We start from the raw sequence: 12,572 nt of genomic DNA, 5'->3' as shown, positions 1-12,572 counted from the left end.
CATATATAAAGATAGATTACCTTGGTATCTCTGAATCCTGCCCTTTCCAAATGGCATCGGTAAATTCAAAGGTATATAATGTTCGTGATTGCATACCACACGGAGAAATTCAAACTTGTATTCAAAGAGGGTCTGCAGGGAACAATGGTTAGTGAAAGTTAAGTGCCTCACTGAATATTTTATACAGCGTCCTAAAAACCTATTAGAAATCATACAACCAGTCATTAGCTTCTTGACCCTCTTAAAACTGCGTGCTCTATGCTATGTTATAGATTTGAGAATGGCTGTGGGCATTTGTTTGAAAATTGGGAACACATTTCATTAAACAATGTCCTCCACTAACTCTTAGGACATTTATTATTTATGTTCCTCCTACGTCAAAAAGGATTTCAGGCAGCTTATAATTATAGACACAGACTTAATACAATAAAAAAAATGAGTAAGGCAGAGTTTTAAAATAGACACAGGAGGGAGGAGGTAGATAATTCTACCAGAGAAAGGCTACATGGTTACTTCTATTACCATGTTAAATAAACTATGATTCACAACACATATACTTTTAATTTTGCAGTTGAGAAGTCTTTTCGGTTATTTATGAGGAAATCAGTAAGTATGTTTATTTTACATCCAGAATTGCATCCCTAATATCTTACACATTAATGCAAGTACTAGTTAGTACTAGTCAGTATCTCCAAAAGGGGACAAGAGTGCCTCTGGGATGGAAAGAAAACTGTGACGTGAGCCCAGAGAAACAGGTGGGTTTCTGGATGTCAATCTGTGAGACAAAAAAACAGTGTGTAACATACACGCTACCTTTGGGTCTCCAGGAGCAAAGCAGCTGATGTAGTTGTTGATCTGCTTAAAGACAAAGCCCCTGTCCATGAAGGTGAAACATCTCTGCAGGGAAACAAGCCACAAAGGTGAGTATTTAGGCCCTAGCTTTTTTTTTTTTGAAAGTTGGGTTGAAATCAGCATTTACTGTTAATAAGTTTATTCTACAGCATAAAAATGCACCATTGGCTTTGACTGAGCACTTACTATATACTAGTCACTGCTAGAATGAACATTTCACCACTTGACTGACACCCTCTGCGCCCTGAGGTCCCTACCTTGATGAACACAGCAAGGCTGTGATTTGCATTTTTAGACGCCTCTGGATTATCTCGAAATTTCTGAGTGATGTGTGGCATCAGCATATTCACAACGGTTTCCACAGCGTGATGATAGGATGCGGGAAATCTCTGGTTTCGCAATAACTAAAAAGAATTTAGAGCAAACGTGTGTTATTTTTAAAGTTGCAACCCTCTGGGGGGAAAAAATATCCCTGAGTCCATTTTAAAAAAACCCAGAGCTCCAATCTTATTTATCTAAAATGAGACAAGAGAAATTATTCTTTCTTCTCTCAAAATACTGTCCAGGTATTCTGATACCTCATATAAGTGGTGTGCATTCGACCTGAAACCCCAAACTTCAGCCTGAGAAAGATCCTCTCGGAGGTACTTGTAAAGAAGTGGAGATGTACCTCTACTCCCAGAGATTCTCATCAGAGCTGCATCTTTACTGGATACTTCTGGTGGCTTGAATGCCTGTACCTCTCAGAGAACTCTTTAGAAAACAGTGGCTCATGTTTAAACTTCAAGTATTCAAACGGAAAATAAACAGATCAGAGACTGTATGTCACTGGTTTACTCTGCTTAGAAACAGTCCTCTTCAGGGGCGCCTGGATGGCCCAGTTGGTTAAGTTATCTGCGTTCAGCTCAGGTCATGATCCCAAGGATCACGGGATCTGCTTGTCCCTCTCCCTCTGCTCTTTCTCTCTCTCTCTCAAATAAATAAATAAAATATTAAAAAAAGAAACAGTCCTCTTCAAATTAACTTTACATAATAATTTCTCCCCATCAGGAATGCTTACCTACGAAATTATACAGACCTCACCAGTTAGCTATCATGGGCTGTGTATCTTCCACACATCAGGCATTGCACTAGTACCTGTTTTTACATGCTTTTTCATTAAATTCTTACAAGTTTTAACTCTCATTTCACAGAGGGTTGGAGAGGTCAGGTAAATGTGTCTTCAGTCAAGAACTAACAAGTAACAAAGATCCAAACCCAGATCCACCATGAGTCCAAGGCCTGTGTTCTTTCTGCTCTTTGACACTTTGCTTCCCCACCCACGTGCCCAATAAATGAGAAAAATTACTGAGAACCTGATACGTGAAGGGGTCTGAATTATATGCCCCATGACATTTATCCACTCATGCATGTGATTCTAACAGCCACAACAGGGGGTCTATCTTCACCCCCATTTTACAAATGAGAAAACTGAAGCTTAGAGAGATTCAGTAAGTACTAACTGACTTTCCTTCTCCCTTTTAGTGGTGAAACCCCTGGGTTTCACAGGTGCACACTGCTGCCAAGCTAGAGACTTCATTTCCCAGCCTAACTTGAGGCCAGAGAAAGGCCATGTGACTGAGTTCTGGCCAATGGGCTCTAAGAGGAAGACTGTGCTTTTCCCAGCCATGTCCATGGGATGCTTGCCTTCCAAGTCTTCTTTACCACTGACTAGAATGTGGGGTGGTGGGTGAGCCTGGATGAGGGTGACACCTGGGCTGGATAATTGGAGAGGAGCTTGAGTCCTTGACCAACCCTGGGGGACAAGCGCCCCACTCTCAGAGCTGCCTACTGGCTTATAATTTTCCAAAAAAGAGAAATGAACCTTTTGTCTTATTTAAACCATTATTCTGGTCTGTTTTGCAACAGCCAAACCCGTATCCCAGTATCAAAGAAACAGTATTTTCTAAAACTAGAACTGAAATTTAGTTATTTCTGCATGCATTATTTTATGCATTAAATACCAGAACCCATTGTGAATTTTGAAATGCCAGCTTTATAATAATCTCAATTTTCAAACAAATAATAAAACAATCTTTGCAAACTTATAAACTCAAGAATCCAGTGAGGGAAGGATCAAGTAATAAGTATTTGAAGTTTACCCACTTTCAAAAACAGAACTGTAAAATTAGAAATTCCAAAGGGATTTTGTTCTGTATATGCAACCCCATAACTCTGTATCCTGAGGGGTCAGCCTCAGTTGATGATCAGCCTCCTGGACCCCAGGCAAGGCCACCTCAAACCACCAGGCATGACTGCCCGCTACCCAAGCTGGCTACTCCTGAATAAAGGTCTCTCAGGAAACACCTGAGGCCTTCAGAATGGGGCTTCATCAATGGCTGCTTAAACCATGAAAAGTGGATGGATGGGGTGGGCACCACTTAACCTATTAGTCACTATTATCAAAACGAAAAGTGGGACAACCAGACATTGTATGACTCCCGATGTGATGCAGCAGTACCAGTTATGAAGTATTCTTGCCCCAAAGCAAACCAAACCTAAATCAAACTGAGCTTCAACATCACCACAAGTTTACAGGAACCGTGGGGGACAAAGGACCATGCCACGTAACACTGTGAGGTTACAGTGTGGGCAATTCTGCAGGACAAAGGGCCCCCCTACTTCAACAAATACACTGCATTAAAAAGCAAACAAATGGAGAAGGGACAGTTTGAAAATCTAAGAAACTTCAGAGACACATCAACCACATGCAATGTGCAGACTGTGTTTATATCCTGATTCAGACCAGCCGACCGTCAAAGGGCATTTCTGAGACACCTGGGGAAAACTGAATATAGACAGGATGTCCAAAGACAAAGAAGAAATGTCGCTGACTTTGTTGAGTGTCATAATGGTACAGTGCTTCCATCTCTTCAAAGGCTTTCTCTGTTAGATACGACACACTCAAGTGTTTACAGATGAAATGACAGAATATTTGGTGATTGTTTTTAAAATGCTCTGAAAACAGTGTGAGATGTAAAGTCACAATGGCAGCATGCCAATAACTGTTGAAGGTGAGTGACAGAGCTTCAAACATGAGATTCATTCAACTTTTCTCTTTCCTTTCATGTTTATTTAAAACTTTCTATAAGGGCGCCTGGGTGGCTCAGTTGGTTAAGTGACTGCCTTCGGCTCAGGTCATGATCCTAGGGTCCTGGGATCGAGCCCCGCATTGGGCTCCCTGCTCAGCGGGGAGTCTGCTTCTCCCTCTGACCCTCCCCCCTCTCATGCTCTCTCTCTATCTCATTCTCTCCCAAATAAATAAATAAAATCTTAAAAAAAAAAAAAAAGAAAAGAAAAGAAATAAAAAATAAAAAATAAATAAAACTTTCTATAATAAGAAGTTTTCATTAAAAAGAAAGAAAATGTGGTGAAGAATGGTGGATAATTAATATACCAACCAACCAACCAAGCAAGCTCTTCCATGATTAGGGGTCAACTCAGTGCCTTTGAAGACTGAAATGAAGCTCTCCGTGCAGTGACAAATAGCTATTGTCAGGAGCCCTAATTTGGCAACAAAACAGTGAGGTAAGACGCATCTAAAGGTGATAAAGACCAAAGCAATTAGATGTTGCTATGGAGACTACTATACACTGAAACAGAAGAAAATGATCTAGGACAATGGGCAGCTGTCCAGAACGGTGAGTACAGACGCGCGAGCTCGGAGGAGAGGACACTGAGACACGAAGACAGTTGTCAGCCAGACGAAACCCCTACTCCTGACCTGTCCTGCTGTAGGATCTCCTCTCGGCTCTGCTGCAGCATCCCCAGTGGCCCGGCCACCGTGATCTGCTCCTCTGACACATACTGCCGGTGTGGGGTCTGCCTCCCCAATGCCTGTCCACACCAGATCAGCCTCCTCCGGCGGACCTGCTGTGCCCCATGCCCCCATGCCCTGCTGTGAGCCCGACACCTCTGTGCCATCCTGCCGGCTGCTCGGCTCCTGCCACCTGACCCCTGGCCTGAGTGGATTCTCCCTGACCACCCACACTCAGCCATGCTGCGAAGGGCCCTGTGAGCCCCGCTGCTAACAGCCGGTCTGCAGACACCAGCGACAGGTTTCACCACGTCCAACATGTCTTGTCTGGGCTCTGACAGCGACTGCTACCCAAATCACTGCTTCCTTTACAAAGGAGCACTCAAATGTCTGGTTCTCTTTTCCTTACTGTGTTCTTCTACTCTCTAGCGGTTAGAGCACTCTTTTCTACAGGCTATGTCACGGCTCCCTGAGATATAATAAATAAGACTATTAGCTAATAAACTTCATTTTCCTGGCCTTACCTGGGTATGAGCTCTTTCTCCTGCTTCATGTTCACTGTCTTCTCCCTAAGTGTGGCATCCTTCCAGGTAAAGTTCCACCCCAACCTCCACAATGCTTTATCATTTTGGAGCTCACACACGCACCCTCTTCCCTGTTCTTGAACCGTGTCCAGCCGAATGTCTTCTTCCTCCCAGGACGGCGTCAGCTCCAAGGCTGCCGATGCACCATCTCTGCTATTTGCATAGCTCCCCTGTGCTCTGGGCATAGCCAAGGACAGTTCCAAACACGCGCTCATGGATGGGAGTATGGATATTCACATTCTGCCATCACGCGTTTATCGTTTGGGGGAAGTACAGGCAGTCCATGGTACATGGAGCATACCATCCTTTCCCTACTTTTCATTTGAACACTCTTTCCTTGCTCAATTAAGTCAGGAAATGGCTGAAGGCTAAACACCTGAGGTTATATATTCATCCTATCCTAGGCCACATTTTCCAACCTGCAAGAAGTTCACCTGTGGAATGCTAGCAATTTGGCTTGATTCAAGGTGGGAGGAGAGGAAATTCCCAAAGAGTCTGCTGAAATTATAACTGCTAAATATAAGTGATAGAAAAGAAACACCTTAAATGTGTTGAGCATAGAGGCTGAGTGGGGTTCAGAGTTGGGAACTTCTTAGTAGGCCTTAACGAGGTTGGTTTTATATTTTCCTCAAAAACTGCTTATTGTAAATTCCAAGCACATGTCACCTATGGAACACTTGAGTCTGGCACGGTCATATGTAATCAATCCAAACTCTGCAGGTCCATCTGCGGTAGTAAGGAAGTCGCTTATTTTAGATGCTAAAGGGAGGCTCTGATTTACAGCCTTCCTCAACAAATGGCACAAAGTGCAGTTTGATTGGCTGGGATGGGGAGGTGGACACATGTGGCCACGTCCATCTTCAGCAAGAGTGTAGCATTAGAAGCTGGCCTACCAGCATGCACCTTCTACATAAATATGCAGCAGATGGAATGACCCCAGTACCAGCAAGAGTGTACACCCAAGCCTCAGCTCAACAGACTATGCCTCCAAATGCTGATCTATGCTAAATATTCTTGGGAAGGGCACTTTCAGCTGCACTGAAAGCATTACTTGGCTCTTATATGAGTCTGTGGCCCAGGTGCCCCTACTAGACAGATGTGTGCCTAGTCATGGCATTTTAAGAAAGACTCACCAATGAGGGAAAAAAATCAAGGTCAGGTTTATAAACACATCGGATTTACTAATAATCCTCAGTCTAAAAGTATAAAAACTCTGAGAGGAATTTGATCATGACTCTGGAAATCACAAATGGCACAGGAATGGTGAATATAAACTTGTTCCCTCAATTCAGAACACCTGGATCAGGGATGAGGACATATAATTCTTAAGATGCAAATAAAGACGGACCTAAAAATAACTAATTCAAACACATAAAACTCATTACTCCTAAGATATGAGGCAAATGAATAAAACCGTCAAAATATGTGAGAAGTTCCTAGATCTATAATGTGTGATTCGGGGAAGGAGTGGCATGGCGTCAGGTGACGTGGAAGAAGTCAGAGGGGAGCCCTCTAGAAGTGAAATGTTAGAACTCTCCAAAGTGGTAAGTAGGTATTTTGAATCTCTTTTTATAGTAAATTATCTTATGGTTAAGCTTTCTCCTTTTGGATGCCAGTGTGTTTCTTTTTATGCTGGATAACAATTTTTAAATAAACTACTTCTAAAAACTCTCTGAATATTCTTTTAGGGCCAAGATATAATTAACTTACAGAAAAGGTTGTGCATGGTAGCATTTGAGCAGTCTGTTCTAAAGAGTTCCAAAAAGAAACTACCTCCCAGAAGTGCCGGAGAGTTAAGTTATAAGGCTGGAAAGGGCAGATCATCTGGGAGAAGCCGATTCTGACTCTAGCATGAGTTCTAGGCTCTGCTCTGCTGTGTGACCCTGTGCAGGGCACCTCACGGGTCTATACTCCATCTCAACCTCTGCGGCACATGGGAGCAGCTGGACCAGAAGGTAGCTTTCAGGTCCCTACCATCCCTAAATTTCTATGGTTTAATTTAGCATCTTGAGAAAAAAACACATGCAATTAAATTACTCTATTTAAATTTTCTATCACAGTTCTCGGAAAGAGATGTTACTGATACCTATACTTCCTTTTCCTTTTTTAAGATTTTATTTATTTTGACAGTGAGACAGAGAGAGAGAGAGAGAGCACACAGCAGGGGGAGTGGCAGGCAGAAGGAGAAGCAGGCTCCCAGCTGAGCTGGGAGCCCAGTGCAGGACTTGATCCCAGGACCCTGGGATCATGACCTGAGCTGAAGGCAGACGCTTAACCAACTGAGCTACCCAGGAGCCCGATACTTTCACTTCTGTGGGTATTTCAAAAGTGTTCATTACCTCTTTGACCATTGCTCCCGTGGTCTAGTCATGCACTTTCCCACCTAAACTCTGGGGCAGCACAAAGCACGCCTCACTTAACTTTGTAACCCTTGAGCTTGCCTATAAGTAAGGGCTCTCAGTGAATACTTTCTGAACAAACAGTTATATTTTTAAATATACTCAAGCCACCAATCTTTCTGGAGTGATTACATTTACTCAGAGCCAAAAATAATGAAAAATCCATTGGGGCCTTGTTATGGAATGAATTGTGTCTCCTTAAAATTCGTATGTTGAAGTCCTAACCCAGAGTCTCTCAGAATATGACTATATTTGGAGACAGGATCTTTAAAGAGGTAATTAAGTTAAAACGAGGTCATTAAGGTGAGCCTTAATCCAACAAGACTGGTGTCCTTATAAGAAGAGAAGATTTGGACACAGACATGCACAGAAGGGACAATGCACAGACACAGGGAGAAGACAGTCATCTACAAGCCAAGGAGAGAGGCCTCAGAAACCAACCCTACAGACACCTTGATCTCAGACTTCTAGCCTCCAGAATTGCGTGGAAATAAATTTCTATTGTTAAGGACACCCAGGCTGTGGTACTTGCTGTGGAAGCCCGAGCAAACTAAGGCAAGCCTACAGTCTATCCTGCACATGACATTTTTAACGTAGAAGTACTACATCCAAATGACCTGCGTGTGTGCATGCATGCGTGCGTGGGTGCATGTGTGCATGCATGTGTGTGTGCGTGCGTGGGTGCGTGTGTGTGTGTGTGCATGCGTGTGTGCATGCGTGCACACGCACTTAGCTGCGTACTGCCAAGTAGACAATCTGCTAGGTTTTTTACTTGGCAGGCTATTCTGGCATGATTTAGATGGTGTATTACTCTGTGGAAAGCAGGGCCCACCTCCATCTGGCATTTGCCTGTGCACTAAAACCGGAATTGAAAGAAAAAAAAAAAGAAGAAGAAACCCACCTGGTCAGGCACCAGTGCCCATTCTACTAGAGGAAAGTGTGGCTTTCAGTTCTGAGCTGCCAACCTTCTGCCCAACAAAATCCAGCAGCCTTTCCCAAGGCTTTCTCCCAGAGTCCAAATCCCTGGTGCAGGGAGCTAGATCTTCACCCTCCTTCCCCGTGGCCTCCCTGTCCTCCCTTTATTCACTGTGACAGACTGCTGGGCACCATGACTTGCTCCCTGCACGTGGGCCTCCTGTTCTCCATGAGACTCAAGACCCTGCACAATGCAACGCAGACAGCATTCATTCATAGTCATAACGGCAACTCCAAGAGTATGCACATCTCAAAAGGGACTTTGTCACTTGACCACTGAGTTTACCACATTAGAATCTTATAAAAATGTATCTACACTGAGCCTCAGACAGCCAGTCACACCCAGACAGGCATCAGTCCAGAGAGGCCTGAAGGGTATCCCCAGGACACCTTCAGCATGGGGACCCAGTGTCACACACACCCAGGCACCTCAGCGAGGAGTTATCTCCAACTCCCTTCACTGCTTCCAGGAAACATGAAGTAACATCAGACACTCTCATCTAAGTCCCTGAGAAAGGTCTACAATGTTCAAGACTGGGTAATTACATTTACATTAAATGCTTAAACTGTTACTTTCATTTCAACAGACTTGAAGACTTCCAGGCTATACAAAGGAAAAGACAGTTTTCTTTGGACTTGGTAACACATGCTTCAGGAGAGTGGGCTTTCAAGCCAGGCTGGTCTCAAAACGTGGCCATTCGCTCCATTCGCTAGCAGTGAGGCCTCGGCAAGTAACTCACTCCGGGCTCAGTTTCTTCATCTATAAAATATGGGGCAGTACTTTATGATAGCCCTATGGCTTTATTACTTGGAATAAAATGCTTTCTTACTTGGAAAGCACCTAGAACTGTGCTGTAACTGGCAACAGAGAGCATTTGTGAATGTGAGCTACAAAGCAACAAAAAGACTTGCCCCTAAGAGCCACCACACAAGCCCTGATCGAAGTGACGTACCTTAACTTTGGAGTTCTCTATCAAATGCTGAGCCATGGATTTTATCAAAACGTCAAAGAAAAACCATGAATACTGAAAGAAAAAAAAAAAAGGATCCGGTGAGAAACCCAACAGTTAGGAGGCGAGATGTTTACTCTCTTAGGCTGACAATGTTACAGATGCAAAACAGGTGCGACCCCAAAGCAGGGCTGAACCACTCGGCAAAGTATTATCGGACCAGAGGTGCATGGAACTGCTCTCCGGCTTTCGCGTGTCCCACAACAAGGACTGCATCCCACTAGGAAGCTGGGTGCACACGCTCAGCACGGCACAAGCCAACAAGAGGCACTGCTGGATTAGATTTGTGATCTTTCCTCCTGACTGAGCCTCCCCTGCTGATGCTGCCTTTATAATCTCCACCTCGGTGTCCTCCACCCATTCGAATATAATGAATTCTTAAAACTTAAGAGCCCGTGAAATTTTAAATATAGTAATATTTTGCAGGTCTGTTAGAAGCACAAGTATATGCAGCAAAGTTGGTCCCAAAGAACTAACTCTTTACCCCCTTTTTAGGAGGTTGTGACTGTCTAAAACACACAAGAAGGGTGAACTGATCAGGCTACCGCGTTCGGATTTTCTTCCAACAATTTCAATACTGCAGAGCCACACTGCCCCCCCACCCCTACCCCACATACCTTAAGTAGTTTATTGCTGGTGAGGAAGTCAGCAGAAGGCTTGAGAATTGTGGTCATGGCTTTTGTCAGTTCTTCGTGCACGGTCTTGTATTCAGAAGCAATGTACGGCTCAGCCTTATAAGCATACTTTGAAGAAAAGGGAAAGATATTTTAATGTCCCTGTTATCTAGGATGGGCTGAAAGCAGGAGAGGCTCCAAGGGATGGCGGTGAGGGACCGAGGTACAAGTGCAAGGTGGGAGAGGAAGGTGTGGTAACAGAAGGAGGGAAGGGTGACACAAAGAGGGAGCCCAGGATACCTTCAGGGAACCCATAACAATACGGGAACCACCTGGCTCAGGTCAGTGGTCCTCCAGCCCACAATTCCACCTCCCAAGGACTTCAAGGAATGTGTCACCTGACACTGGGTGACTTGATTCCGTAGCTGTAATTTACAGAGGTGTCTTAAGACTAAATAGAATGTGTGTAACTTTTCAGAATGGTAACCACCACTCTTGTCTATTGAATAGTGTTACATAAAGGAAGAACCTGTTGATATTCATCCTAGTGACATCTCTTGCTGTCCCACATAATTATCTAATTTGATGGTGGCCAGCGCTAACCTTCTCATCTCAGAAGAAACAGTTTTACTGCAAATTTTAGTTGGGAAAAAGAAAGATGAAAACAATAGGGCTATACCAAAGGCCTACCAAGAGTGACTTAAAATTCTTCTTTAAAATTCCACGTCATTATTATTTGCAAAACCCATTATAAGAAATGTACGTTGAAAAAATTAAATTAAGTAAATAAATGAATGGCTGCCCCTCTCTGGACTTCCTCTCATTCAGGTACAAGCACTGGCTAAGGTATAGAAGAGAAAGCAGAGGTATTAAGTTTCATCCCAAAATAACTAGGTTTTTAAAAAATGAGTCCTTAGAAGGAAAATTGGAGAGCCACGGATTTAAATGATCGGGACCGTTTATTTTACATACCTTAACATATGACCTCAAGTGGCTCTCCAATCCTTCCTCATGGCACTGGGCAACCACATGAATAATGACCCTACACACCACAGAAATGAATAAAGCAATGAATAGTAATGTGAAAATGAAAACATTTCATTATTACACAGTAGTTGCAGAACAATGATGATGCTATTGGCACCACAGGAAACAAGGAAACGAGTAATTAGATGGGGTCCCTATACATGGGATCAAAAGAAATTTCTTAAATATAATGGTCAACACATACTAGCATCCCAGATATGTATGACCGTGCTCCAGATGTGGACAGACTGAAAGGGAAGAAGGTATCCGCCTATCCGCCTCTCTTACCGTGTCACATTGACGGCAACTTCCTCCTGGGTTGCTCTGGTGAGGACGCGGAATAGCTGGTTTAGGATGGTGGGCAAGAAGGCGATCATCACATGGCCTTCCATCGCATGCAGGCTCTACAGATATGGAATGGCATTTGTGTTATCTTCTTCTTTTTTTTTTTTTTTAAAGATTTTATTTATTTATTCATGAGAGACAGAGAGACAGAGAGAGAAGCAGAGGGAGAAGCAGGCTCCCAAGGAGCAGGGAGCCCGATGCGGGGCTCGATCCCAGGACCCTGGGATCATGACCTGAGCCGAAGGCAGACGCTTAACCGTCTGAGCCACCCAGGCGCCCCATTTGTGTTATCTTCTTAAAAGGATATCAACCCTGCTCTCTCTCTCAAATAAAGGAAAATCTTACAGGGAAAAAAAAAAGAGACCAACCCCACGCAATTTCCACTCAGTTCCAAACAAGGATGGAAGAAGTCTATCTAAACAATGGAAGGCAGTGGCAGGCAGAATAAGGGACAAAGATATTCACATCCTAATCCCCAGAACCTGTGAATATGTTACGTGGCAAAAGGGAATTAAGGCGGCCTTAAGGTAGGGGGACCATCCTGGATTATTCAGGTGGACACAAAGTCATCACAAGGGTCTTTAATGTCGGAAGAGGGAGGTAGAAGGAGAGAGTCAGAGGAGACGTGCCTAAGGAAAGAATGGTCAGAGATGGAACACTGTTGGCTTTGAGATGGAGGAAGAGGTCACAAGCAAAGGAATGAGGAATGAGGGCTGGGAAAGGTCAAGGAAACAGATTCACGCCCAGAGTTTCCAGAAAGGAACTCAGCCATGTTACTAACACCTTGATTTGAGCCCAGTGAGGCCTGTGTCAGACTTCGGACCTACAGAAGTATGAGAAAATAAATCCGTGTTGTTTGAAGCCACCAAGTTTGTGGTAATTTGTTAGAGCAGCAATAGAAAGCTAACACAAAGACTCTTCTTAAAGTCATAAGGCTCTCTGTGAGATACCTGAAAGGTACTTGGCCAAGC

The 12,572-nt window shown here is 43.7% G+C and overlaps 1 protein-coding gene and 1 pseudogene across 9 annotated transcripts in view; one reads left to right on the top strand and one right to left on the bottom strand.

Moving 5' to 3' along the window:
• The window catches only part of DOCK9 (dedicator of cytokinesis 9), a 326,271-nt gene that overhangs the window by 113,511 nt on the left and 200,188 nt on the right, over positions 1 to 12,572 (bottom strand). For all 9 annotated transcript variants that reach the window (XR_010409934.1, XM_045869641.3, XM_045869646.3 and 6 more), the window contains exons 24-30: positions 11,545 to 11,660; positions 11,203 to 11,272; positions 10,234 to 10,359; positions 9,560 to 9,631; positions 1,110 to 1,256; positions 814 to 897; positions 21 to 132 (exon numbers count right to left, since the gene is read on the bottom strand). Coding sequence is in view for 8 of the 9 variants with exons in the window: in XM_045869641.3 (XP_045725597.1) it covers positions 21 to 132; positions 814 to 897; positions 1,110 to 1,256; positions 9,560 to 9,631; positions 10,234 to 10,359; positions 11,203 to 11,272; positions 11,545 to 11,660 (727 nt within the window). In the remaining variant the exon portion in view is untranslated. The remainder of the gene's footprint in view (positions 1 to 20; positions 133 to 813; positions 898 to 1,109; positions 1,257 to 9,559; positions 9,632 to 10,233; positions 10,360 to 11,202; positions 11,273 to 11,544; positions 11,661 to 12,572) is intronic.
• On the top strand, positions 4,460 to 4,922 carry LOC123838427 (keratin-associated protein 3-1-like; annotated as a pseudogene).

The sequence above is a fragment of the Mirounga angustirostris genome, unplaced genomic scaffold, assembly GCF_029215605.1.
Source record: "Mirounga angustirostris isolate CCGP_5_RB_7025 unplaced genomic scaffold, mMirAng1.0.hap1 SCAF_3, whole genome shotgun sequence".
Classification (NCBI taxonomy): Eukaryota; Metazoa; Chordata; class Mammalia; order Carnivora; family Phocidae; genus Mirounga; species Mirounga angustirostris.
Note: the sequence above shows the minus strand (reverse complement) of the source record. Positions and strands in the feature narration are given on the sequence as shown.